This window comes from Protopterus annectens, chromosome 2.part2, assembly GCF_019279795.1.
Source record: "Protopterus annectens isolate FY-2018-M chromosome 2.part2, PAN1.0, whole genome shotgun sequence".
Classification (NCBI taxonomy): Eukaryota; Metazoa; Chordata; order Ceratodontiformes; family Protopteridae; genus Protopterus; species Protopterus annectens.
Window position 1 is genome coordinate 534,097,152 of NC_056730.1, and position 27,101 is coordinate 534,124,252.

Sequence of the window (27,101 nt, forward strand, 5' to 3'; positions counted from 1 at the left end):
TACCAGAGTCTTGGGATTTCTGCATCAGATGCTGTCGCCTCTTCCATGATGTCAGGTCGTCAGGGGTATAAAACATGCAGCCGACGCTATTACATCAGTTTTTCTTGCTCTAGATGTCAGGAACCCCCAACATAGGACGCTATTACATGGTGTGGAACACCTCCAGTAAAAAGTAAATACCCTTGCCATAAAGAGGATAGGTAAAAAGGATAGAGAAAGCCAGGGGGCTGGAGGGAGGGAAACCAGGACTGCAACAGTGAATACACTCGAACATCTACATTTATGGTAAGTGTACAGAACTGCACTATGTTCTTCGTGTTTCACTGTTGCAGTCATCACACTTGGGTTGATTCCCAAAGCTGAGGAAGGGTGGAGGCAGTCAAGACATGTTAGGGCAGGCTAGTGGCCTTGTAAGACTGCTGTAGCAAATCCAGCTCTGGATTTAGAAAAAAATAGGTAAGTGGTAATGCTTGGTGAAAGTGTGTACAAAACTCCAGGTTGCAGCTTCCATGATGTCCCTGGTAGGGACCCCCCTGGGAAAATGCTGTAGAGGTTGAAGTAGCTCTAGTGGAATGAGTTCTGATCCCCGGAGGGGTAGGTTTTCCATGGTGCTTGTAGCAGAAATGGACGCAGTGTGCTATCCATTTGGAAATGGTTTGCTTCTATATGGCCTTGCCCTCTGCCCCTGTAGCAAAGCTAACTAGAAGCTGGTCAGATTTTCTGAAAGGTTTAGTTCTGTCAAGGTAGAACCTGAGCTGTCTGTGCACGTCTAAGGAGTGCAGGATCTTTTCTCCTCTATTCTGAGGATTAGGGAAAAAGGCTGGCAAATGGATGGACTGGTTTAAAGCCACACTGGATACCACCTTGGGCATAAAGGAAGGGTTAGTCCTGAGGGAAACCCTGTCAGCATGGGAAATAATGAAGGGCTCCACCGCCATTAGTGCCTGTAACTCAGACACTCTTCTTGCTGAAGTAATAGCTAGAAGTAAGGCTGGTTTCCAAGAGAGGAATTTTAACTCTGCTGAAGCAGCAAGCTCAAAAGGGGGAAATGTGAGCTTTTCCAGTACAAAGTTAAGTTCCCAGGCCGGGGTGGGAGCTCTCCTAGGGGGCCTTAAATTGTTAGCTCCTCTCAGGAACTGCTTGATGATAGGGTGAGAACAGAGAGGAGACTCAGTATTATAATGAGCTGAGATGTCAGAGCCATGAATCTTAATGGATGAGAAGGATAAGCCTCTGTGGAGCAGCTCTGCTAGGTAATCAAGGATTTGAGGTAAGTTGGGCACAGCTGTGTCCTTTCCTTGAGACTGACTCCAAGAACAATATCTTTTCCACTTTTCAGCATAGGATTTCCTAGTACTAGGACTTCTGGCCTCAAGGATGACATCTAGCACCTGTTTGCTGAGGGATGCTGGTGGTGTATTCATGGGATAAGCCAGGCTGCAAGGTTTAGGGTTTGTAGCTGTGGATGCACACTATGTCCCTCCTGCTGAGACAGCAGGGAAGATGTCTGATGTAGGTGCCAGGGTGGCACTGCTGTCAAACTGTGTAGGAGTGGGTACCAGTGCTGGCATGGCCAGTCTGGTGCAATAAGGATTGCCCTTGGTCTGTCCTGTTTGATCTTGAGTAGTACTTTTGAGAGGAGGGGCAGAGGAAGAAAGGCATAAATTGAGAGGTTTTTCCATGTAAAGGATAGGGCGTCCACCTTCCAGGCTCTGCTGTGAGAGTTTCTTTTGCAAAATTTGTTCAATTGGTGGTTTTGGGGGGAGGCAAAAAGGTCCACCTCTGGAGTTCCCCACCTCTGGGTTAGAAGTTTGAATGAGTTGGTTTCCACTCGTGAGGGTCCAGTAGATTTCTGCTTAAGTAGTCTGCCATTGAATTTTGCTTGCTTGGCAGGAATTGAGCTTGTAGGTACACTTGGATGCTCAAGGCTGTGTTCCACAGAGCCATGGCTAACCTGCAGAGTGGGTAAGACAGAGTCCTGCCCTACTTGTTTATGTACCACATAACTGTGGTGCTGTCTGTCTTTATCAGGAGCTGTCCTGGAAGGATAAGGTATTTGAAGACTGTCAGAGCATTCAGTACAGCTAGCATCTCTTTTTGATTGATATGCAGGGGAATTTGTTCTGGGCTCCATTTGCCTTGAATGCATTTGCCTGCCATGTGAGCCCCCCATGCATAGTCTGATGCATCTGTTGTCAGGGTTTGAGAGGCGAGGGGTTGAGTGAAAGGAAGTCCCTTATTGTGCTTGCATGCTTCTGCCCACCAAAGGAACTCTGCCCTTAGACAAGGTACGACACGAATCACTGTTTCCAGGTCCTTTGAATGTTGACACCAGAGACTTTTTAAGTACCAATGAAGTTTCCTCATATGCAGTATTGCATATGGAATTAGCAGAATGCATGAGACCATGAACCCTAGGGCTTGCAGTATTTTTCTTGCAGATAGCTGGGTTTTGTTGGCCATTAGTTTGAAATAGTTTGTCAAATGGACCTGCTTTTCTGGAGTGAGGAATGCCATCTGGAAAGTTGTGTTCAAGCTTGCTCCCAGGAATACAATTTGTTGGCTGAGAACCAGTTGTGATTTCTTTTCACTGATGGTGTATCCCATCCACGAAGTTAGAAGTCTTTTTACAAATGCCAGGTGCTGAAGTAGCAATTCCTGATTGTCCAACTGAATCAGGCAATCGCCCAAGTATGGGTAAATTTGAATATTTCTCTGCCTGCAGTATGCAATGGCTGAAGAAGGGCATTTTGTGAATACTCTGGGCGCAGTAGATAAGCCAAAGGGAAGTGCAGAGAACTGATAGTGCATAGAGCCTGCCCTGAAACGTAGATATTTCCTGCAAGTCTCCCTTATGGGTATGTGCAGATAAGCTTCTTTTAAGTCTAGGGTGACTTAACTAGGCATCCATGGCTTAGCATAGGAAGAAGCTGTTGCAGTGTAAGCATTTTGAATTTTGGGACCACAGGAAAGGTGTTGAGGATTGATAGATCCAGGATAGGGCACCAAGAGTTCTCTTTTCTGGGCACCAGGAACAGTTTTGAGTAGAAACCCTGTCCCCTTTGTTCTACTGGAACAGGTTGAATAGCCCAGATACGGAGAAGGGAAAGTACTTGGTTTTAAGCCTCTGCCCACTGGTTTGGAGGAAGGTCTGGCAACCTGCTTGGTGTTGTCAGTGAGTGGAAGTAGAATCTGTATCCCTGGGATACAATGTTTAGACCCAATTGGTCCTGAGTAATGGACATCCAGTTTTTTGCATGCAGGGTGAGTTTTCCTCTTAGGGGCGCAAGTACTTGGGCATGGCTGGGAAGGATAACTGGAAAGTCACTGTGAATGTTTTCTATAAGTGGGTGGGCTTACCACTCCCTGGTTTTGAGGTGGAAACACTCCATTGTTTAGATCTCTGCATACCCTGAGACTGTAGTCTTGGTGGTCTGTTTCCCCTGGGTTTGGACTGAGGAGGACTGAGAGGGACTGGAAAGGACCAGTTTTTGAAGGCCATTGCCTACTGAATCTAGGTGGTTGCACCTGTAAGAAATATTTGACTGTTTGCATAGATTTAGCTTTTTCTGCCATCTTTTTAGGAACTTCTTTTGTTTTTGTGCCAAACAAACGTTCCTGATTTAATGGAGCATCTAGTAATTTTGCCTTGACATGGTCAGGCAAGACTTGTTCTTTTAGCCAAGCATGCCTTCTCAATACAGACCCAGTGACAGTAGCCCTGCAAGATGCTTCTAAGGCATCAAACCCACATCGCAAAGTATGTTTACTAACTTGGTTTGCAGAATGCATTAACTCTTGTAAATCTTTATTTTCTGCACAATCTGGAAGTAACACCATTTTTTGTTTAATTAGTTCCATAATATGTTGCTGGTACTTCAACATGTGAAACTGGCAATTCAAAGCCCTGATTGCAAGAGTTGCAGAGGTATATAGCTTCTTACCCCATCTGTCTAAAGCTCAAGAATCCCTGTCTGAAGGGGTAGGGTTTTTGGCGGTAATAACATTAATGCCTTTAGGTCCCTGGGAAATGGTCTCTGGAGCCACAGTAGGATTCTGAGCTGGTGGTAAGGTGTCAAGAGGAAGACTGGACTCCAAGGAGAAATCGTCTGCAATATCCAGGACAGGGGATATAACTAGAGGCCTGTGCTGAAGCAAATCTAAAAATTCCCTGAGTCTCTTTTTGGACTGAGGATAGTCCTGGCATTCCCAGCGGAAATGCTCTCTTAAGGTATGCAAGGTTTCACCAAAAGAGAAATCCTCTGGAGGGGAGGCAGAGGGAATGGATTCCTCTACATCTGAATCCTCATAGGTAGATAAGGGTATGTCCTGGTAATCAGAAGGGTCAGAGTCATCAGACTCCTGGTCTGTAGAATTAGAAGGAAATTCAATTCTTTGTCTTTTGTCAGGGGAAGGCTGGCTTCCTCTAATTAGAGTAATAAGGTCTTCAGCCATTCTAAGTACTTGCTTTTGCAGCATGGGAGGATGAGCATGCACTTTGGACGTCCGTATTCTAGGCGTAGTACGAACTTTGGGCATGAGAAACGCGGTAGTTTTAGTTAGGAAATTAAGTTGTCGATTTAATATGAATATTGGTAGGTCGGAATACACCCTCAGAAGCTGGTGCCTACACAGTGGCTCCGGACACATTGAAGGTAGAGACATCCGCAAGTACCAAAGTATAGTCGAAGAAGCATCTCGTGGCATACAGGACTCCGAATGGGTCTCAGCAGAGGCCAGCGAATCTGTAGAAGCGGATCAGGGGCTGCAAAGGTGCCTCATTGAGTACCGGTGGACTGGCGATAAGCTTAACGGAAGCGTCATCGGCAGTTTTTGACATATGCGGTCTTTCTCTGTCTTTGTGCTATTTTGGAAGATCGGTAGTCGGATGGCTTACCAAAGCCATTTTGGAATACGGAGAGAGAATGAGAACGAAAGAATTTAGCTACAAAAATAGCCTGACGACAAATGGTTTGGGCGTTAAACAAGGCACAAAACCGACAGCTAGGGACGTTGTGGTCTGAGCCTGAACAGGTGACGCAGTAAGAATGAAAATCTCTGTGAGGTATTTGCTTTCCACAGGCAAGACAATTGTTAATTTTTTCTGACATCGGTTAGAGCAAGAAAAAAAAATCCCCAGTGGGGTACTTTTCTGGTTTGAAACTTGAAAAAACGAAAATTTCAGGTAGAGGCCGACCAGCACTTGCGAACTGCTTCTGCTTCAGGCTCATTCTTGGCAAGAAAGACTGATGTAATAGCGTCAGCTGCATGTTTTATACCCCTGACAACCTGACGTCATGGAAGAGGCGACAGAAATCCCAAGACTCTGGTATTAGGGCAGACTGAGGGCTATCTGCAGGCAGATAACCCAAGTGTGATGACTGCAACACTGAAACACGAAGAACATTGCCTCTGTACAGGAGTGCTGAAGTTGATGGTTTGTTTGTCTTTCGGCTTTTCCTGGTTAGGGGTCACCACAGCGGAACTCCGGTCCGCTAATGATTGGCAGTTTTTTTTTTATGGTGTCGAGTTGCCAGCCTGATGCCCAACCTTCAACGAAGGCATGCCCATTCAACGCATGTCTTTCGAACGCACACTCAACTGCAGGGACGATATGCAGACTCCACACAGAAGGCACTCCTAACCCAAGCCGAGAATCTAATGGGAGAACATCTTGCTGTGAGGCAACAACGCCACCATGGCAGTCTTTTCCTAAATTTCTAACTGACTGATTCTTTTTTCTTCCACTCCTACAAATAAATATCTCCTTGAAATGGTAAATTAGAAATATGTACTTTTCATTCCCATTAGCAAAAATTATTCAGTACATTCCAGAATTTTCATTCTCATCAGCAAAAATTGCTCTATACATCATCAGAGAACTGCCAACTGCATTTTTCACTATGCACCCTATCAAAAATGCATAAAGTGGTTGCTGCAAATCTAATTGAAAAATATCTGAACACAGAAGGCGCCATAAGAGATCTGGGAACACAGGTCGACAGCAACCTCTCTTTTGACCACCACACTGCCACTGTGGTCAGAAAATCCTTCTATGTGGCACATCTCATTACTAAGGGTTTTGGAACCAAGAAGAAAGAGATCATTGTCTCCCTCTACTCTTCCCTCATTAGGCCAGTCATCAAGTACAATGCCCCATTTGGCATGTACCTCACTAGACACCTACAACAACTGGAGAGGCCGCAAAAATATCTCACAAAGAGGATTTTAGGCCTTAAACACTTGTCCTATATGGACAGACTCAAAAAACTTCAACTATTCTCGGTCTCATATCGCCTACTTAGAGGCAATCTCTGCTTGACTTACAAAGGCATGTCTGACCCAGCTCTGTTAGAAATGCTACATCTAAGGAAATCCCAATCCCTCTGCACTACACGCTCCAAAGACCTCGACCTCATTACCACAATCAACAGAACAAGCTGGAGGGACAGGTTCATAACCCATAGACTGCCCATGCTATGGAATAGATTTCCCATACATGTCAAGCAGAGCATCTCACTGGCCCTCTTCAAGAGGGATCTTGATGAGTAGATGGGAAATAGAAAATTCTCCCCAGGGATCACTCCAGTGGCTCTACCTGACAGAGGCACTGGGAACTAAGGTTGGGTGGCATGATGCCAAGGTAATCCTATGGGCTAGGCTTGTAAAGGGTCCACGGCCATTAGCCTAGTAAACACCGAGCCACTGAACTAGTCAAAGTAGACAGTACAGACAGAACATCAGCTTAATGGCACTTTTATTCCTTACTAGTCTATCAACAAAGCCATGCATAATAAAGCCTTTCAGCAGTCCTATTCAATGGCTTCACTTAGTGATTTGACTGTATTCCATGCCCTGTTACCCAAGCTCAGTAAATACGACTTGTGTTGCCAGCTAATTTAAGGCCGATTCTTAATAAATAGCACCCTTCCTCTTCCACAGTCTGCAGTTCAAAGCTCAGTGCTGGGTGCTCTCCTACATACTCTGGACATGAACTTTTTTCCACCTACATTCTTGGCCCACATGTCATCCTCTATGGAGGTGAAATTCCTCCTCAGGTATGGCCATTCAGTACCGTTCCTAAACTACACTCTTGGCATCAATTTACAAACTACTCATATCAAGTTTAAAGTGAAACGTTTTGCATGGATTTAGGATATCTGTCCGCAAACAAACCCACTAAAGACAACACAACTGAAAAATTTTTGTCTTAAGACACTGCAAATACACAAAGGAAAAAATGACTACTATCACCCACTGTATTTCTATGAGAAAGAAAGTCTCCCCCACGTGAAACCCAAAAAACAGGAAACAGCACTTTACGTACAGTGTTGACAATTTAATGTTTTTGTCAGCTTTCAGAAAATGATCCATCTTTGAATTATGCAATAACCAGCTACTGTACATTAGATGACTTCTGCAATTATTGTAGTTTATATGGAGAGATAAAACGTAGGGGAAAATGAATGGCATGGTGACACAGTGCAACAAAAGCAAGCTTATGAATCAGCATCAAGGTGGCAGGATGAAGAATAAATTATGCAATGCCGCATCTGCAGATGCAGGTACAGCAGAAGTGGTTCATGATATGCTTACATGTTTTCATAGGCTGACAGACTATAGGTTGCTGAAGAGATGTTCCACAGTTTACATATGCTGAAGCTCTACATGTTTTTGCCAAGGTAATTATTATATTTTTAGACTTGCAAAGTTGAACATGTAGAGAAGATGACAGTGTAGCACGGATGTTTTAGAAAACTGTTTAAACTTAGTTTGTGCACTAGAGTGAATTAATGTTCAAGTCTATTACAGAAAATTTTAACTGTTTTGTGAGGTACAATAAAATTCATTTAATAGGGGTTAATAACTTATTTCTTAAGTTTTTTTAAACAGGAATGCAATAGCCAACATATTTTCAGCACTGTTTTACATATGGGGGCAAAGACATTTATTTCTTTGTGTGATGTTGTTCAGGCTATACGTGTCAAATTTTAAGTCTTGAACAAGGTATACTCATCTGGTCCCTGGTGCAATTGATAGTTTCAAGAAGCATGGATATTATCTGTTAAGGTCGAAGTCTGGTTCTTTAATTTAAGTAGATAAATGTAGTAAAAAGTTAGGAAAAGACTGTTTTTGGCAAAACATCACTTACAAATCTCTGTGTTTGCCCATAATACCTTACTTGGATAGAAGGAAGTTTCTCTGTTCACCTGTGAGAGAGGGGAGCTTTCAGCAGCCTATCTGTCCCTGGAGGAGTGGTATCAGCCCAGAAATTAGTAATCTATTGGCCATTTTGGACTAATTTCTATGTCTTTCTTTTCCCTGCTATCTTCTTCTTCTTTCGTTTTTTTCCTGGTTAGGGGTCGCCACAGCGGATCACCTGTCTGCTCATGATTGGCAGTGGAGTTTTACGGTGTCGAGTTGCCAGCCCGGCACCCAACCTTCCACAGAAGGCACACACATGCACACACTCACACCTAGGGCCAATTTAGAGTGTCCAATCCACCTACAGCATGTCTTTGGGATGTGGGAGGAAACCTGAGCACCAGGAGAAAACCCACGCAACCACAGGGAGGACATGCAGACTCCACACAGAAGGCACTCCAGCCGAGGATCGAACCGGAGAGCCTCTTGCAGTGAGGTGCAACGCTAACCGCTGCATCACTGCGGCCACCCTTTCTTTTCCCTGCTACAAAAATCACATTTGCCCAGTTTTGCGCAATGGGCAGCACCGGTTAGCTAGGGTATAACTATTTCCGGCTCCACAAAGTCTCTTCAATTTTTCCCTTGGAACTAGGCAAACTTTCAACTTAAGCACTCAAACCATTCATTTATCAGCCCGGCACTTGCTGAAAACTCATAGCAAACACTTATAAACCCTAGCACTAGACCCCCCTATACTGTACAGAAGGACAAGGCTCTCTATTCGACCTTACCAGATAATCAGTAAAAAGTACAGTTGTGTACACTTATCATAAATGTAGATGTTCGAGTGTATTCACTGTTGCAGTCATCACATTTGGGTTATCTGCCTGCAGGTAGCCCTCAGCCGGCCTGAATACCAGAGTCTTCGGATTTCTGCATCAGATGCTGTTATTTCTTCCATGACGTCAGATTGTCAGGGGTATAAAACATGCAGCCGATGCCATTACATCAGTTTTTCTTGTCCCATATGTCAGGTGCCCCCACAATAGGAAGCAATTATAATGTATGGTGCACCCCCATCAAAAAGCAAATACACAAGAAAAAATAAATATGCCAAACAAGAAGGAAAAGTAGAGCCAAGAGAAGTCAGGGGGCTGAGGGGAGGATAACCATGACTGCAACAGTGAATACACTCGAACATTTACATTTATGGTAAGTGTACACAACTGTACTATGTTCTTCGTGTTTCACTGTTGCAGTCATCACATTTGGGTTGATTCCCAAAGCTAAGGAAGGTAGGAGGCAGTCAAAGAGCATTAGGGCCAGCTATTATGCCCTGCAAGACTGCTGTGGCAAATCCAGCTCTGGATTTAGAAAAGATAGGCATGTGGTAATGCTTGCTGAAGGTATGTACAGAGCTCCAGGTAGCAGCTTCCAGGATGTCCCTGGTAGGGACTCCTCTGAGAAATGCCGTAGAGGTAGATGCAAGTGGAATGTCATCTTATCCCCTGTGGGGTAGGTTTTCCATGGTGCTTGTAGCAGAAATGAATGCAATGGGCTATCCATTTGGAAATGGTTTGCTTTGAAATGGCCTTCCCCCGCTGCCCCTGCAGAAAAGCCAACTAGCAGCTGTTCAGATTTTCTAAGAGGCTTAGTCCTGTCCAAATACAATCTAAGTTGTCTGTTCACGTCCAGAGAGCGCAGTATTCGTTCCCCTTTGTTTTGTGGATTAGGGAAAAAAGTAGGCAAATGAATGGACTGATTTAGGGCCACACTAGAAACCATCCTGGGCATAAAGGAAGGGTTAGTCCTGAGGGAAACCCTATCCGCATGGAATATAATGAAGGGTTCCACTGCCATGAGGGCCTGTAATTCAGAAACTCTTCTTGCTGAAGTGATGGCTAGAAGGAAGGCTGTTTTCCAAGAAAGGAATTTCAACTCTGCTGTTGCAGCTGGCTCAAAGAGGGGGAAGAGTGAGCTTTTCCAATACAAAGTTAAGGTCCCAGGCTGGAGTTGGAGCTCTCCTGGGGGGGGGGGGTCTTAAATCTTTGGCCCCTCTAAGGAATTGTTTTAGCAAGGTGTGAGAGAAGAGGGGTGGCTCAGTATTACAATGTGCTGAAATGGCAGAGGCATGAATTTTAATTGATGAGAAGGATAAGCCGCTGGAGCATATCTGCACTCTAGAATATGAGGTAAGCTGGGCACCATTGTGCCCATCCCCTGAGCCTGGCTCCAGGAACATTATCTTTTCCACTTTTCAGCATACGATTTTCTAGTACTAGGCCTCCTTGCCTCCAGAATGATATCCAGCACCTGCTTACTGAGGGGATGCTAGAGGAGAGCTCAAGGAATTAGCCAAGCTGCAAGGTTCAGGGTTTGAAGCTGAGGGTGCAGAATCTGGCCCGCCTGCTGGGACAGCGGGGAAGGGGTCTGAGGCAGGTGCCATGGTTGTAGCAGTGTCATACTGCTCAAAAGGGGGTACCAGTGCTGGCGTGGCCAATCTGGTGCAATGTCCTTGGCTTGTCCTGTTTGATCTCTAGTAGAACCTTCGAGAGGAGGGGCAAAGGGGGAAAGGCATAGACCGAGAGGCTTTCCCAGGTAAAGGACAGGGCATCCACTTTCCAAGCTTGACTGTGGGGAGTTCTTGTGCAAAATTTGTTCAATTGGTAGTTCTGAGGGGAGGCAGACAGGTCTACCTCTGGAGTCTCCCATTTGTTCCTCAAGAGGTTGGATATTTTGGGTTCTAGTTTCCATTTGTGTGGGTCCATGAGATTTCTGCTCAAGTCGGCTGCCAGTGAATTTAGTTTGCCTAGCAGGAATTGCGCTTGTAGGTGTACTTGGTAGATCAAGGCTGTATTCCACAGAGCCATGGCTAGTCTGCAGAGAGAGTAGGAGTGGGTTCCCCCCGTTTATGTACCACATAACTGTGGTGTTGTCTGTCTTTACCAATAGTTGTCCTGGAAGAGTATGGTCTTTGAAGGCTGTCAGAGCATTCTGTTCAGCTAACATTTCTTATTGATTGACATGCAGGTGCATCTGTCTCCGGTTCCACTTGCCCTGAATGCACTGCCCTGCCATGTGAGCCCCCCATGCATAATCTGATGCGTCTGTTGTTAGGGTTTGGGCGGCAGGGGATAGAGTGAAAGGGAGTCCCTTGTTGTGGTAGCAGGCTTCTGCCCACCAAAGGAACTCTGTCCTTAGACAAGGAATGATGGGAATCATTGTTTCCAGATCCTGAGAATGTTGACACCATAGACTTTTTAGATACCATTGGAGTTTCCTCATATGCAGTCTTGCATATGGAATTAGCAGAATGCAAGAGGCCATGAACCCCAGAGCTTGCAGTATTTTCCTTGCAGATAGCTGGGTTTTTGTGGCCAATAGTTTGAAGTAGGTTGTCAAATAAACTTGTTTCTCTGGAGTGAGGAATGCCATCTGGGAAGTTGTGTTCAAGCTTGCTCCCAGGAATACAATCTGTTGGCAGGGTACTAGGTGAGATTTCTTTTCGTTGATGGTGTACCCCAGTGAGGTTAGAAGTTTCTTTACGAATGCCAGGTGTTATAATAGCAATTCCGGGCTTTCTACCTGAATCAGACAATCGTCCAACTATGGGTAAATTTGAATATTTCTCTGCCTGCAAAATGCAATGGCTGGAGCTAGACACTTTGTGAACACACTGGGCGTAGTAGATAAGCCAAAGGGAAGTGCAGTGAACCGAAAGTGCATGGAGCCCGCCCTGAAACGTAGGTATTGTCTGCAGGATCCTCTTATTGGGATGTGCAGGTAAGCTTCCTTTACGTCTAGGGTTGCCAGCCAGGCATCCTTGGCTAGCATAGGAAGAAGCTGTTGAAAAGTTAGCATTTTGAATTTTGGAACCACCAGAAAGGTGTTGAGAATAGAGAGGTCCAGGATAGGATGCCAGGAGTTGTCTTTTCTGGGTACCAGAAAAAGTCTTGAATAAAAACCTTGTCCCCTTTGTTCTGCTGGGACAGGATGAATAGCCCTGATACAGAGAAGACAGAGAACCTGCTGTTGGGCCTCCGCCATTGATCTGAGGGGAGATCTAGCCAACCACTTGGGGTTGGTAGTGTGTGGAAGTGGAATCGGTATCCTTGGGAAACTATGCTCAAACCCATTTGTCCTGGGTAATGAGTTCCCAGTTTTTTGCATGCAGGGCGAGCTTTCCTCCTAAGAGAGCAGGTAGTTGAGCAGGGCTTGGAAGGGTTAACATTAAGTCATTGTGCCATTTTTCTGTAGGGTGGCTGCTTACTACTCCCTGCTTTGGAAGTGGGAGCCCCCCACTGCTTAGATCTGTGCGTAGCATGAGACTGTGGTCTTGGTCGTCTACTGTTCCTGGGGTTGGACTGAAAAGGCCAGAAAGGGACTGGAAAGGACCAGTTCTTAAAAGGCCAATGCCTGCTGAATCTGGGAGGCTCTACTTTGTAGGAAATCTTTAACGGTTTGCATAGATTTAGCTTTTTCCTCCATCCTTTTGAGGACTTTTGCTTTGTTGCCAAAAAGGTGGTCTTGGTTTAAGGCATCATCCAGTAATTTAGCTTTAATGATCTGGTAAGTTTTGTTCCTTAAGCCAAGCATGCCTTCTAAGTACAGAACCAGTGACAGCAGCCCTGTAAGATGCTTCTAAAGCGTCAAAACCACATTGCAAAGTATGTTTACCAACTTGTTCTGCAGAATGCATTAATTCTTGCAAGTCTTTGTGTTCAGCACAGTCAGGAATCAGCATCATTTTCTGTTTAAGTAGTCCCATAATACGCTGCTGATACGTTAACATATGAAACTGGCAATTTAAAGCCCTAATGGCCAAAGTAGCAGAAGTGTATACCTTCTTACCCCATCTGTCTAAGGCTCTAGAATCTCTATCAGAAGGGGTAGGATTTTTGGCAGCAGTAGCCTTAATGCCTTATGGTCCTTGGGAAATGGTCTCTGGATCCACAGTAGGATTCTTGAAGAGGAACTTGTCATATTCATATATTCATCAAGGATACCCACACCTCCAGGTTAGTGGCACAGCACGATGCTTCAGAGATCATCCACGTGCAACTAACAATGGGTAAAACTGCAATTCAAACTGTAGCTTGCTACAGATCACCCACCATGTCTTAGGACCCCCATTCCGTGTTTCTGGAAACACTGGTAAACATAAAGGTCCTACCAAACACCCTATTATTGGGTGATTTCAATTACCCAAAAATTAACTGGGAGAACTACTTAAGTTCTAACTCCCTTGCCCAACATTTCCTAGAATTTATAAACTCAAACACCCTGGATCAACTGGCCAACACTCCCACCAGAGGTGACAACATACTGGACCTAGTCATCACCAACATGAGGGACCGATGTTTCACACCAGAGGTCAATCCCTCGCGGGTTAGATCTGACCATAAACAAATCACTCTAGATATCCACATTCCGCCCCCACCCCCGGTCAAGGAAACCACCGTGAAAAACTTTTCAAAAGCAAACTTCACGTTACTTAAGACAGAGGTGGAAAGTTTCAAAGCCTTCATGCTAAAGGATAACGCTGTCCAAGCTGCAAAATCCTTTACTAATGCACTCTACGGACACCTACAAGAATGCATGGATCGTGCTATCCCAAGCAAAACCAAGACGCACTCCTCCAAGAAAAGGAAACCAGTCTGGTAGACCCCTGCCATAAACAAGCTATACAACAGAAGGAGGAAACTAGTACAGAAAAGAGTAAAATCCCAAGAAGGGAAGACATCCATGATCAGTATCAGCAAGAAACTACAATCCCTCATAAAATCATCCAAGGCTGGCTTTGAAAGAAAAATTGCCAAGGACTCCAAAGATAACCACAAGGCATTCTTTAGCTATGTCAAGAATCTAAGTGGCTCAGATCTGCTCGGAGTTAGTGCAGAATGGCACAAAATACACTGAACCGACTGATATTGCCAACATCCTGGCAGACAGGTTCAGTGCAAACTTCACCCCCCTGTCACCCCCAAAAGGGCCCATAACCATAACAGAAGAATGTAGAGCCCCTGAAATCACAAACACTCAGGTTAAAACAGCTCTCTCCACAGCCAAAAGCACAGCATCAATGGGACTGGACGGTGCCCCAGGCTGCGTCCAACACGAGCTCAAAGATGAACTAACCCCTCACCTAAACACACTGTTCAGACTCAGCCTCTCCACATGCTACGTACCCATAGAGTGGTGCACAGCAACGGTTATTATGCTCCACAAAGGTGAAGCCACAATAGAACCCGGGAACTATCGCCCTATAAGTCTGACTAGCTTGGTCTGCAAGGCTATGGAGTGCATCATCATGGAACTCATTAAGAGAGACATTGGGAACCTCCAAACACTGAACCCTACCCAGTTTAGCTTTGTTAAGGGCAGATCATGCCTCCTAAACCTGGTGGGCTTCTTTGAGACGGTTATCAAGGCTACAGACAAGGGAAAGGTGGTACACTCAGCCTACCTAGACCTCGCAAAGGCCTTCAACACCATTCCCCATTCTGGTATTATAAACAAGCTCAGCAGCCTGAACATAAACCACTATGTCACAAGATGGGTTGCCAACAGGCTCACGGACAGAACCCACATGGTGAGAGTTTTGGGAGCTAGGTCCGAGTGGTTAGAAGTGGCATTCCCCAGGGCTCAGTTCTAGGGCCCTTCCTGTTTGGCATATACTTCTCAGAGGTACAGGCAAGCACAGGAGGACTATGACTGACCAAGTTCGCAGACGACTGCAAACTAGGGGCTATAATCGACTCTCTGGCTGACACAGACATCCTCCAAAAGGGTCTCACTGAGACGGATACCTGGTATCAAAATCAAGGCCTCAAGCTAAATGCCAAAAGGTGCATAGTCATCCCCTTTGGAAAAAACAAAGTACCCACAAACTACCACATAGGTGGTAGTCCCCTAAATAAGAAAGACATAATAAGGGATCTGGGGACCCAAGCAGATAGTAATTTCTCCTTTGATAATCACATTGCCAAAGTGGTTAGAAAATCCTTCTATGTGGCCCACCTAATCACAAAAGTGTTTGCATCCAGATCAAAAAAGGTCATTGTGCCCCTCTACTCATCAGACCCATCATACAGTACAACGCCCCATTTGGGATGTACCTTACAAGACACCTGTAACAGCTAGAAAGACCACAGACGTACCTTACCAAGATGATCACTGGCCTCAAACAGATGCCTTATGCAGCTGGACTGAAGAAACTCCAGCTGTACTTGGCTGCATACCGCCTACTCGGAGGTGATCTCTGCCTGACACACAAGGCCATGTCCAACCCAGAATTGATGGGCATGCTCCACCTAAAGAAAATCATACCCCCCCCCCCGAGCCACACACTCTAGGGATCTAAACCTCACCACAACAATAAATAGGACGTGCTGGAGGGACAGATTCCTGTCCCAGAGACTTCCCATGCTTTGGAACAAGATTCCAATCTACATTAGGCAGAGCTCCTCACTAACACTCTTCAAGAGAAACCTTGACGGGTGGATGGGAAACGGAAAATTTACCCCGGGGATAACTTCAGTGGCTCTGCGTGACAGAGGCACAGGGAACTAATCTAAGGGGGTGGTTAAAGTCAACACATTCTGGCTAGGCTTATAAATGCCTTCAGGCAGATAGCCTAGTACTTGCCTATGAACCTATATAGATGAGAGACTGACCCAGTGGCTATATGCAGAAACATGCTTTCCACGGAAAGAGGCATGAAAGTGATTTCAGGGGGATACATCTAGTAGGACGGAGAGAAGAAATGTACTTGTAGTGAAACACTTATCTGGAAACTGTTGCTCAGATCTTATCCCTACAGAAAATGAATGGGCAGCTATGTACAACAGGAGTATCCCTGACGTCACAGGAGGGGTACAGGATAATACAAATTAAAAGAAGAGATTAGCAGTGTCAAATGTCTCCAAAAAAATCACCATATTCAGTACCCTTAGGAGGATAAACAACACCATATGGGGTCTCAGCTAGAATAAGCAGTGTCAGAAGGGTCTAATAACACTCGGTGCCCAGCAGACAAAGTCAGTGACCATACATAACTTTCCCAAACTGAGGAAGCCCCCAGCAATGTGAGCAGTGCATGTTCTCAGTAAGGGTAACAAAAGTTGACATGGTAACCAAATTTAAGGACCACACAAGAAAATGAAGTGTCTGAAGATGTTTTGCAGGGTTACCACAACAGGGTGTCAAGTAAAACTAAAAGAATCAAGGACCCAGAAGAAGTCAGCATGGTGGCTCGCTGATCATGTTCTCTGCCTCACACCTTCGTGATCTGGTGTTTATTCCAAACATCTGGTCAATGTCTAAGTGGAGTCTGCATTTTCTTTCCAAGTCTGCAGGGAGAGAGGGAGATCTGGTATTTGGGTTTGTTTCTTCTTCTAAGAAAAAAAAAGCTGCCCGACAGGCTGCTATAAAGTGAATTTATAGATTACTGTTACGCGGGTCATGACTGAAAAGGTACAAGAACAATCAGTTCACTTACTTGGTTAAATAAATTCAATTAAAACCTAAGACAATCATGGGGATCAGAAGAATGAATGGAGTCAAGAGGCACTTAGTAGCATCAAAAGAATCAGAGATCCCTAAAGCAGTGTTACCAGACTCAATACACCCTGAAAGAGCTGCCTGAATCAAATCTTATTGTGTATACTTGGAGCTTTTCTCCTTGGTTCTCATAAGAAAATTTGCACTGCCCAATTACATACACACAATTATTTCAAGCACAGGCATGAATGCCCTTCTAGCCTGCCAATATACCAAAACAGTTGTTACCATAAGTGTCCAGGCTGTTCTATAAAAATATCTAAATTAGTGCTTGCTTTAATGCAATTTGGTAGTCTGTTCCATGCATCAGCAGTTCACTCAGAGAACCAGTTAGGACACTTGTCTTACCTACAGAATCTTCTACATAGGTTATCTAATGATTCTCTAGTACTTTTTGTTAACCCCAAACATTTCCAGAGGTAGTTGTCTCTAATTGCCCTATATACCTGAATAAGATCTCCTTTTAGATACCTGTAACAGACACCGTACAAATTCAGATAATTTAGTCTTTCATAACAACTTAAATTTTCACATCCATGGATGCCTTTGGTATATTTCTGCTATACACTTTCCAGTTTACTCATGTTTGATTTCTTAGAAGGTTTTCAATATTGCTATTCCATACTCAAGTTTGGGTCTAATATAACTAACAAACAATGTCTACACCATTGCTGATTTCTTAGACATTACTAATCTTTTTATACAACCTATATTCAATCACTGTGTGCTACAGTAAATATTAACCTTTCAATTTATGTCTCCCAAATCTCCTATGCTCAGTTTTTGATGTATTTAACAGCATATTATTCTCATGTGCCCAAATGCTCAATTTAGTCAAGTTCTTTTGTAGACATAACTTATCTGTAGCATATGTAATCAGTTTATCCAATTTCAAGTCATCGTCATACAGACTGTGGAACACCTCCGATAAAAAAAAAAGATAGATCTGAAAGATATGACCTAAACAAGTATGGGCCATGGAAAGAGCGCTGTGGGACATCCTAACTGTAACCGAGAATTTTAGGCTCTATATTAGATCACCGAACACTTGGAAAAAGAACGGCGATTAATCAACCCTATGTAAGCGAAAGCTTACAATGTCGAACTGTCAGAAACAACAAAAAATAAATAAAAAACAAGACACTTTAAACATTGCATTAAGCCCACTGATGTGGGGGGGGGGCTGCACCCCCCACACACCCCTACTTAAATATATCAATTCCGAGACCACATTACAGTGCCGAAAACTGCAAAGTAATGAAGTGGCCAAGCAAGGGAAAGAATTTGCTTAAAAGCTGCTTCGATATTTTGCATTTCAGTCTTTTAGGTTTGAACAAGACGTATTTGAAAGAATGCGTCTTCAGTCTTCTAATAGGAACCCGAATTTTACCTGTCCAGTTGTTGTATGATACATGCCATGCCCTATTTGTAAGGCATGCAGCTATCAAGCTTATCAAGAGTACATCAATATCTAGTTATTCCAATTTATTGGTCAGCGTTTTATGTACGACTCGGTCAAATGCTGAAGTTAAATCTGTATAAATTACATCACAGTACCATTTTTCATGTATAGCTGTTATATTGTTATAGAACATCGTGTTTCAGGTGGTAAGGTTGAAAGAATGCGTCTTCAGTCTTCTAATAGGAACCCGAATTTTACCTGTCCAGTTGTTGTATGATACATGCCATGCCCTATTTGTAAGGCATGCAGCTATCAAGCTTATCAAGAGTACATCAATATCTAGTTATTCCAATTTATTGGTCAGCGTTTTGTGTACGACTCGGTCAAATGCTGAAGTTAAATCTGTATAAATTACATCACAGTACCATTTTTCATGTATAGCTGTTATATTGTTATAGAACATCGTGTTTCAGGTGGTAATAGAACTAGTTTCAACATATGTATGCTGGGATTCACTTTATAACCTCGAAATGCTGAAATGTCGAATTTCAGTATGTCGAGGCTATAAAGTCGAAGACTAGAAATGTCGCGTAATCAAAATACCGAAATAGAAAATACCGACGCCCGAATAACCGAACAAGGTTAACGGTAGTACATATCATAATATCGAAACCCATCAACATAGCTTTAATCGACGGAACTGAAAAACAGAAAGTAAATACAGATATCATTAATCCACACCTAAAATGTGCATTGTCCATAACGAAATCCTGGCTTCGAATCATACATGCTAATAAATACCATATCTGTGATACGGCATAACGAATGCAAACAACTTATAGTGTACTTCCGCTAGTACAGACGTTAATGGTTGACGACGGTAATACATTCCACTGATGCTACTGTACAGAAATATACTGCCGTACGTCAGCGTATAATAAATCATATTTACTGCCACAAAGCCTGCAAATAATGTGAGAACAGAGTAGCATACACGCTACGAAGTAAATACCAGTTCACAAAAGATATGTACATTGTATTCCAATCACATTTTCAAGAGCCTAGCAATTGACATCAGAAAGTCAATTTGAGAATACGACTGCCTATTCCTTAGTATATTTTCAAACTGAGCATGCCTTTTAATAAAGTTACGCCGTTTAGGAGATGGTGCAGCTCCACAAGTCATTCTGACACGCAGTTCTTCGACTCTATCCTGCTCTCTCGCCAACATGGTCATCAGTACTGTCAGATCACACGCTCTATGACCTAGTAGGGACTTTAATCTACGATGCCATGCTTCCACACTGTTTTGTGTACGTGGTAGGAACAGAGTGTTCAAATCATGTACATTCCAAAACGATGCTGGAAATAATGGTGGAAACCTTGTACATGCTGTACTTCTAGTGCAGAATTTCCTCAACTTGCCTAAGACATACCAGTCTGAAAAGTACTGTATTAACGATTTACCCTCAGCAGGAAATATATCTTTTATGGCCATAAAGCATGTTAAGACATCACTTTCTGGTACAAATGCCAATGCAACCAAACACTTCACATGTAGTTGGAAACACATATTAGTGTTATATAAGTGTGATAAACCTAACTGTTGCACCTTCCTCCAGATATTTTGCCCAAAGTGAAACAGGCAACCTTCGGACAGAACTCCCTGCATATTCAAATGTACACTTCTCCTGGCGGCAATCTCAAAGTCACTTAATATATATTTCAATTGTAGTTCTAAACCTTCCTTATTTAGCAGGTTTAAAACACAATTCCACATAAAGTTGTAGGCTTTCAATGTCTTTTTTGTCATTAGACAGAATAATAAGGGCACACTTTTGTGGAATCCACCATAATGCACTAGACCATGTATGCTATATAGTTGTCGACAAATAATCCCCTTATAAAAGTATGTACCATCCACTAACCATATTGTTGCAGTGCTAAGATCAACTAGGTTCTGCTGTGTAGTGAACACAATGACGTTTGTATCAGCAGAACTATCACACATCCTTGTAGTTATAAAGGGACCACTCTTCGTTCGATAGTCAGAGATATTTATGTCATTTATGCAGAATACTTTATCTTTCCCTACATGTTTTCTACGTATCCGACCTACATGCTGGATGAGAGCCTTCCGTGTTGGAAGGCTTGGTGTTACATCAGCGAAAGTTGACGCCAAAACATCATCAACAACTATACAGGGGTTATCACGGGATACTCTGGATCGTACCCGTATATCATCACATACCCTGTACTTTTCCATTTCTGTTGGGTCACCTCCATGGGAATGTTGCACTGTTTTCTGTAGTCTTTCACCATCAGGAACACTAATGGTAATTGCTCTGCCTTTACATTTCATAGTTTGTTTCCATTTGCAGCACCAGCATGTCTTTTCTTCAACTACTTTTTCACGATGCATTACGAATCCGTCTAAAAGCAGGACATATCTTCCCTTTTGTGAACTTATAGGCCAGTACACCGCTCCCAATGTACCTGGAGCATTTTCAGTCATTTTGGTAACAGCGAGAAGTCAATGTATTGCAATATGTACAATTGAACTACCGTTCGACATTTACAAATTATTTACAACGGTCGACATTTCAAATTTTGCGGTTTCTTTACTTCGATATTTTGCTATTTCGACTTTATAGCCTCGAGATACTGAAATTCGTGATTTCAGTATTTCGAGGTTATGAAGTGAATCCGTATGCTGATATATGGTATCAAGTTTCAACCTTTCCAGATCTACAAGAACTTATCCAATATTACCTTCTCCATTACTTTTACATAACATGAAAGTAAACTTAAGTGTCTGTATGACTCTGTGTTTGTCCTACTCCCCTTTCCCTTAAAGACAGGTTTAATAAGTACATCTCCAATCTTGAGGTCTCTCCCCATATTTATATGGCCCAGTAAATAATAGATATAATAGTACTGTAAGTTCTTGCTGAAGTGCTATCAGGTCATTAGCACTAATTCTGTCTCCTCCATGTGTTTTGTTTGGATCCGGTTTGCGTAGTTCTTTTTGAAAATAATCTAATTTGATTATTATCTACTAAAAACTAAATCGGAAATCCCAGAAGGTTTGTCAGTCACATAACCTCTCCAGCGGACTTAAGAGTTAGTGTGAATGTGTGTGTTTGGTGGGGGGCTAACAGTAGAACTTTAGGAATGACCCACTCCTCCATCAGCTTTAAGCAGTTCAGGTGCTCTTAGTAAGATTATTGGAAAAAAAAATAGTTCTTAACCAGTGTTATGTGGGACACGACATCTCGGCAAATTCCACAAGGCTATACTGTCTCAGGCTGAATTATGAGATATTTGAGTAAGGGGGTCCACAGCAACATTACAGACATGGGGAACCAGTAGGGTAACAGTGTTCTTGTAGGAGATTTACTGAAATCACAGTAAGCAGGACATTCCCAGAGACAGTATGGGGTTCTTATGCCTGAAACTGGTTATGCTACTATCAAAATCACCAACCTTCTCTTCCATTTACTAATGGCATAAGTTACCCAAATGTCATCTGCATAAGGGATATCTTGCATCTTCTAATGAAAAAAAAAATACTGAGGCATATGTGCCCATTGGGGGAACTGTGGAGAACATAAAGTAATCTGCCAATAACCCAGTATACTACAACTGACAGGTTTATAATGGTAATCATTTCTTGCTTCTACTGCACAGAAATGAAGTGAGATCAACAAGAACATAGGGACGGGGTAATTAGAGAACGTATCTACAAACAAGTCCACAGTTTCCATTAGCTAGCGGGAGCCTTTCTTAAAAGCAAACTCCTTCTCCTTTCCTGCAGAAGAGGAAAGCAGGACATTACATGACCAGCCCTCCAAGGCTCAGACCTTCTTTCAACATATGGATAACAAATTCAAACAGGGTTGCAGTGCTACAGTCAGAAACCATTCTGCAACAGTGGGCCAGCTGTGAGGACAGGTACCGGGAAAATGACAAAGTATAAGGAAATTTGTAATTATCTTTCCTGTCTTGGGGAATTTCCTAATTACTGTACCTTGGTCATCCACGCACGGTGCTAAACTGCAAGGAAAATTTTTCAGCATTTAAGTGCATACTAGAGACTTACTACATTTCTTTGGACTGTTTCAGCCATGCTTCTGTCAAAGAAAAGCCACTGAAGGGCCAGCAACAGGCTCTCACCAAGTCTTTGAAATATGATATTGGAAAATTTGGCCAAAGCTGATAATGACATACAAACCTAACACAGACTAAAAACATTTTTCTATCGACCTTTCAGATTCTGATGGTCTTTTATAAACATGATGATAGGATGGTGATGTAGAGGGAGTTAGTGAAGTATGGGCCATAAAGAAGGCAATTATGCACCCCACTGTTATGTCTGGATGAAAATATATGGTTATGAACCCAGAAGGTACAGCATATGCTTTATCTGCTCTCACTCTCTTTGCTAAAAAATAAAAACAAGGCACCAGAGAGCCTCCATTACTGTATTCCAATAGGCAAACATTAGAGGAAGAATCACTACTGATAGGTTCACATACCCCTAAGAGGAAAAGAGCCTAGAACTATTCTGAACTCTGATATCCATGTTGGAATGCTTAAGTAAATGGCACACACTGGAGAAAAACTGTGACAGTCATCCCAAAAGCTCTGCAGCAGGCTCAAACAAATGAGAAAGTACAGTTGTGTAAGAACTTACCGTAACAGTAGGTGTCTGGATAGATCACTGTTGTAGTACTACTCTTACATGGGAAGTATCCTGCTAAGAATACTGAAAATCTATCGAATATACCAATGCTCGGGCAACTATGTTAACTAATCTTTCAGACAGAAAATTGCAATGGCATGAAATGTTCTAACAACTGTGCAATACTGTGCTCTTCATCAGAGACAAGAAAAAAATGACAAAGGAAAGCTAACACAATACTTGATATAATGAAGGCAGTATCAAAGGTCATACTGCAAACAAAGTCATTGCTTTAGAGTCTGTCACACAGCTGAAGAAGAAATTTTACTAATGTTGCCTCTAACACAAATAGCTCTACAGCAAACATGACATTTACTACACAGGAATATGTCCAACCGAAACATGAATGCACTATTTCTGTGTATCACATTCCTTGTAAACATCTACATCATTGTCACAGCTATCAAGATATCTGCTAATATTTCCAAATACACCTACCTGAAAAAGTCCCTTTGGCTAGGCACTCTTTGATTCTGTTGGCCCTCCTAACATGAAAAGCCTTGGTAATCTCCTGATTCATAAAGCTCTCACGGTTTAAGATATTCGCCACCATCATCCTCAAGTCAAAAACCTCCAGTACTTCTGCTATAGTGGCCACCTGCATTAAGTCAGCTTGGACTTCACTCAGGAATCCTGTATACAGGTATTTCAGCACCACCTGAAAAGGACGAAGCTGTATCAAGCAGTCCAAGGTGACCACAGTTATCAGTTTCTCTTTCTTTGTCACTGGGTCCTCTACTTGATCTAAGTGCATACTGATAAACCCTCGTCCCCAGTTCATCAGCATCCTGCCTCTCACTCCTGGCTTAAGAGTCCATGCTGTAGAACTTTTGTGCAATGCCTGTCTCAAAGCATTGTCACTTTTGGAAGTCCTGAGTGTAGTCCATGGGGCCTTCTGCAAGTTGCTTTCTCCACCATCTTTATCGATGTCTAAGCTTTTAGTCCTAGAGGCCTGCTCTTTGACACACCTACGTTCCAAAGAAACATTCTGGTCATCAAATCTATTATCACCTTCTGATTCCCAACCGTGGTTTAATGGTTCTTCTGTGAGGTCCATTGTGAACAGATCATAGAACTTGGAGCATGACGTTGCCAAGTAAACCTTGTGTGCAAAGATTCTCTCACCACTGTGGAGAATAAACAGAACATCAGTACAAATAGGGTTACAGTAGAGAGACACAAGACCTTCCCCGTTAGTTGGTGGTGGGTCAGGAACATTAATAATAGGTGGTGGTGGTTTGGGTGGAAGAAAAGGAGCTTGTAATAAAGGCCTCTGAACTTTCTTGAGATGGGACTTCCAAAACTGGAGGTGTCTTCTGGTGATGAGAGCAGACCTGATGGCGTTGTCAAATACATCTTTGACTCCAAACTGGGCAACCACACTTGTTTCATAGTAAGGGATGCCCAGTTCTTTTGCCACCTCATGTCCCTTCTCTGGTGGCAAGATGTCTGAAGGCTTAATTGGTCTGCAAAACAAATAATAAAAATAATATCAGAAAAGACAAACAATGAAAGAGAAGTTTCATAAGAAGCAGCATTGAGGACTTTTTTAACCAAAGTAACGTTGCTATATCATTGTTTATCAACAATACTATAATTTGGTAGTTAAAGGTACTCAAGTATCACCTGGGCAGAAGTTGCTTTCACTGAGATGGAGGAGGGGGAATACAATTCTTCAAATCTGACTCAGCAAGAATACATTTATTTGAATTTGCTGTATCACAGGGATACTTCTTTCCCCATGCTGTTGTGACCTTACACTTGTTTATATTAGAAAGAGGAAGCAAAGGGTCTCCCCTTGTATGAAGGCTCTGGGGGTGTGAGTCCTACAAATAATTATTTTTTTTCTCATTTCAGTGTCACTGTAATCATAATCAAACACCTTTTTCTCATTTTCTACATGGAGTCAGGGTATCTTGTCAACTGAAACAAACAGTTTCCGTGGTGTCCCTCCCTCATCAATATACTGGGTCCAAAAACAAATAAGGAGGAAACGTCTCTGTGTGGAAGATCTAAGATTCCCTAGAGTTCAGGCACCTAATAAAAAACATACTGTGAATATCCAATCTAACAGCAGCTGGTAGAAATGCCTTCTTTAAATCTTCTTTATTAAAAGCACACAAACAAGCGATCCAAATAGTAGTTGAAAAAACAGAATAAAGTATAGAAGTCACCATTCTGTTTATATACCTGTTTAAAAGCATAGGAGTGGTTTACTAGGGTAGCTGTCTAGTAAAAGGCAATTAGCATGTTTACTTGCTAATTATCCCTTCCCCCATACACCAGTGTGATATCTGACAAAGTGCTGCCCTACTTCAATCTCTGTGATTCCAAGATACGTTAAACTAAACTAAACCTGAAAGCATTTTATTGCAGTATCAAAAAAGAAAAGTTAACCTATGTCTTCAAAATTCCTTAGAAATCTTTTCTACAAACATTCAGAAACATTTTAAACATAAATCACTTTCGTCTATTAGAACTTATTCCGGTTTGTGTGTCAAGTGGGAAAAGCAACTAAAAATTAAAAGTTAACTAAGAATAAAAACATTACATATTATTCAAGAAAATGTAGTACAAAAACAACAAATCCTAAATAAAAAAATACCAAAGCCTTGAGAATATATATATATATGTACATAAGTCTAGTCACCTCAAATGATAAACCTATTTAAAATAAAATGGAATAAAAAATCTATCAAAAATATATATGAAAAATCTATCAGAGAAACAGTTGCTCGTGCTCACAGCTGTGAGTTCATACGTTAGTACTAAGCTAACTGCCTTTTTGAGTGATTTTAAGCCTACCCAATTACCCCATGTGAGAATCAAACCCTGCACCTTTCGTTTTTAAGGTAAACACCTTAACCATTATGCTAACCTCTATGATACTTGGTGATAGTTGGTCAGGTCTGCAAACTGTAAAACAAAATGTGTAAACAGGACCCTGTTTAAAATCTATGAATGTTATAATATTGGAGTCAATATGAACATGCAGTATATCTACTCCAATACTCGATATGTGTCTAGTTAAGCTCAAACACTGTGAATTAAAACGTTACAACCTAAAAAGGCTAAACTGTCATGAAAATCATGGATGTGCTATATGGAATCTAGCTCTGCTGTTTGTTAAACCAGAAAAAAATATTAACATTAGTCTACCACTTAACATATTCAGAAGTTAATCTATTGAAGCCAGCTAAAATAAGTAGCGTTCAACTTCCCGCTAATATAAGTGGTTACTAAAGCTGTTCCTGTTTGCACTAAAAAGTTATAAACACAAATTAATAAAATATCATGACATCTGTGGAATATGCACATGTGATTCTATAGTAATCAAAAGTTCTAGTTATAAAAAATGTGAGAAAGTGTCTTATGAATGTGCCCTCATTCTAGTAATAGTGAAAAATTAAGATGTAATTAGAATAAAGATTCAAATATTTAAAAATGGTTATAATAAAAAGATAAATATTTTTATACAGATGTATCTGCTAAAATGCAATAAATAATTAATGACACTATCATTATATTACATTTAAAAATTTTAAAACTACATTTACAAAATTAATAGTTAATAAAATTGTTAATAATTGCAAATAAATAAATAAATGAATGAATGAATAAAGTTCACATCTTCAGTCTTGTAAACAATGAAGTAACTTTCTTAGCTCTAGTACACTTTTCAGTGAGCAACAATACAGTAGTTTAGTCCAGGCTTTCTAAAAGAGTTCAGGCTTATTTGCCACATAAGTTCTTGTTTTTCTAAAGTATTTGGGATGTCTCCTTCAAGTTCAGTGAGGTATATGTGATCAAGTATTTGAAATTTAAACCCAGTGTGTCTTCTGTGAAGTTGAAGGTGTCTGGCAAGGGCAGTGTTGCTACATTTAAACCAGATCTCGGAAAGATGACCTGAAGTCCTTTGTTTCACTTTATTAATAGTCTCTCCCACATAAGATGCATCAGATCTATTGCAACTAACTCTATAAACAACTTGTGTAGAGTTGCAGTCTCCACCTGCATTAGTCTTAATAAGTTTATTTAAATATGAGCAGTAAAAAGAGTCTGCCTTTTGAATGCAGGCACAAAATGAACAGTTTCACATTTGTTGTGTTCCTTTCATGTGGTTCAGGTTTTCCTTTTACAAAGCTCCTAATATTTCTAGCCTTCCTATACACAAAAGTCTGGGCTTCACCCAAAATGTCTACAAGATAAGGGGTTTATGTTATTATGGCCCAGTTCTCCGTGATAATA

General features: G+C 42.1%; 1 protein-coding gene across 1 annotated transcript in view; it reads right to left on the reverse strand.

Annotated features, from left to right (window-relative positions):
- The window catches only part of LOC122795967 (rho-related BTB domain-containing protein 2-like), a 1,395,721-nt gene that overhangs the window by 507,506 nt on the left and 861,114 nt on the right, over positions 1–27,101 (reverse strand). Inside the window, exon 5 of the mRNA XM_044064449.1 lies at positions 23,292–24,319. Within this exon, the coding sequence (XP_043920384.1) occupies positions 23,292–24,319 (1,028 nt within the window). The remainder of the gene's footprint in view (positions 1–23,291; positions 24,320–27,101) is intronic.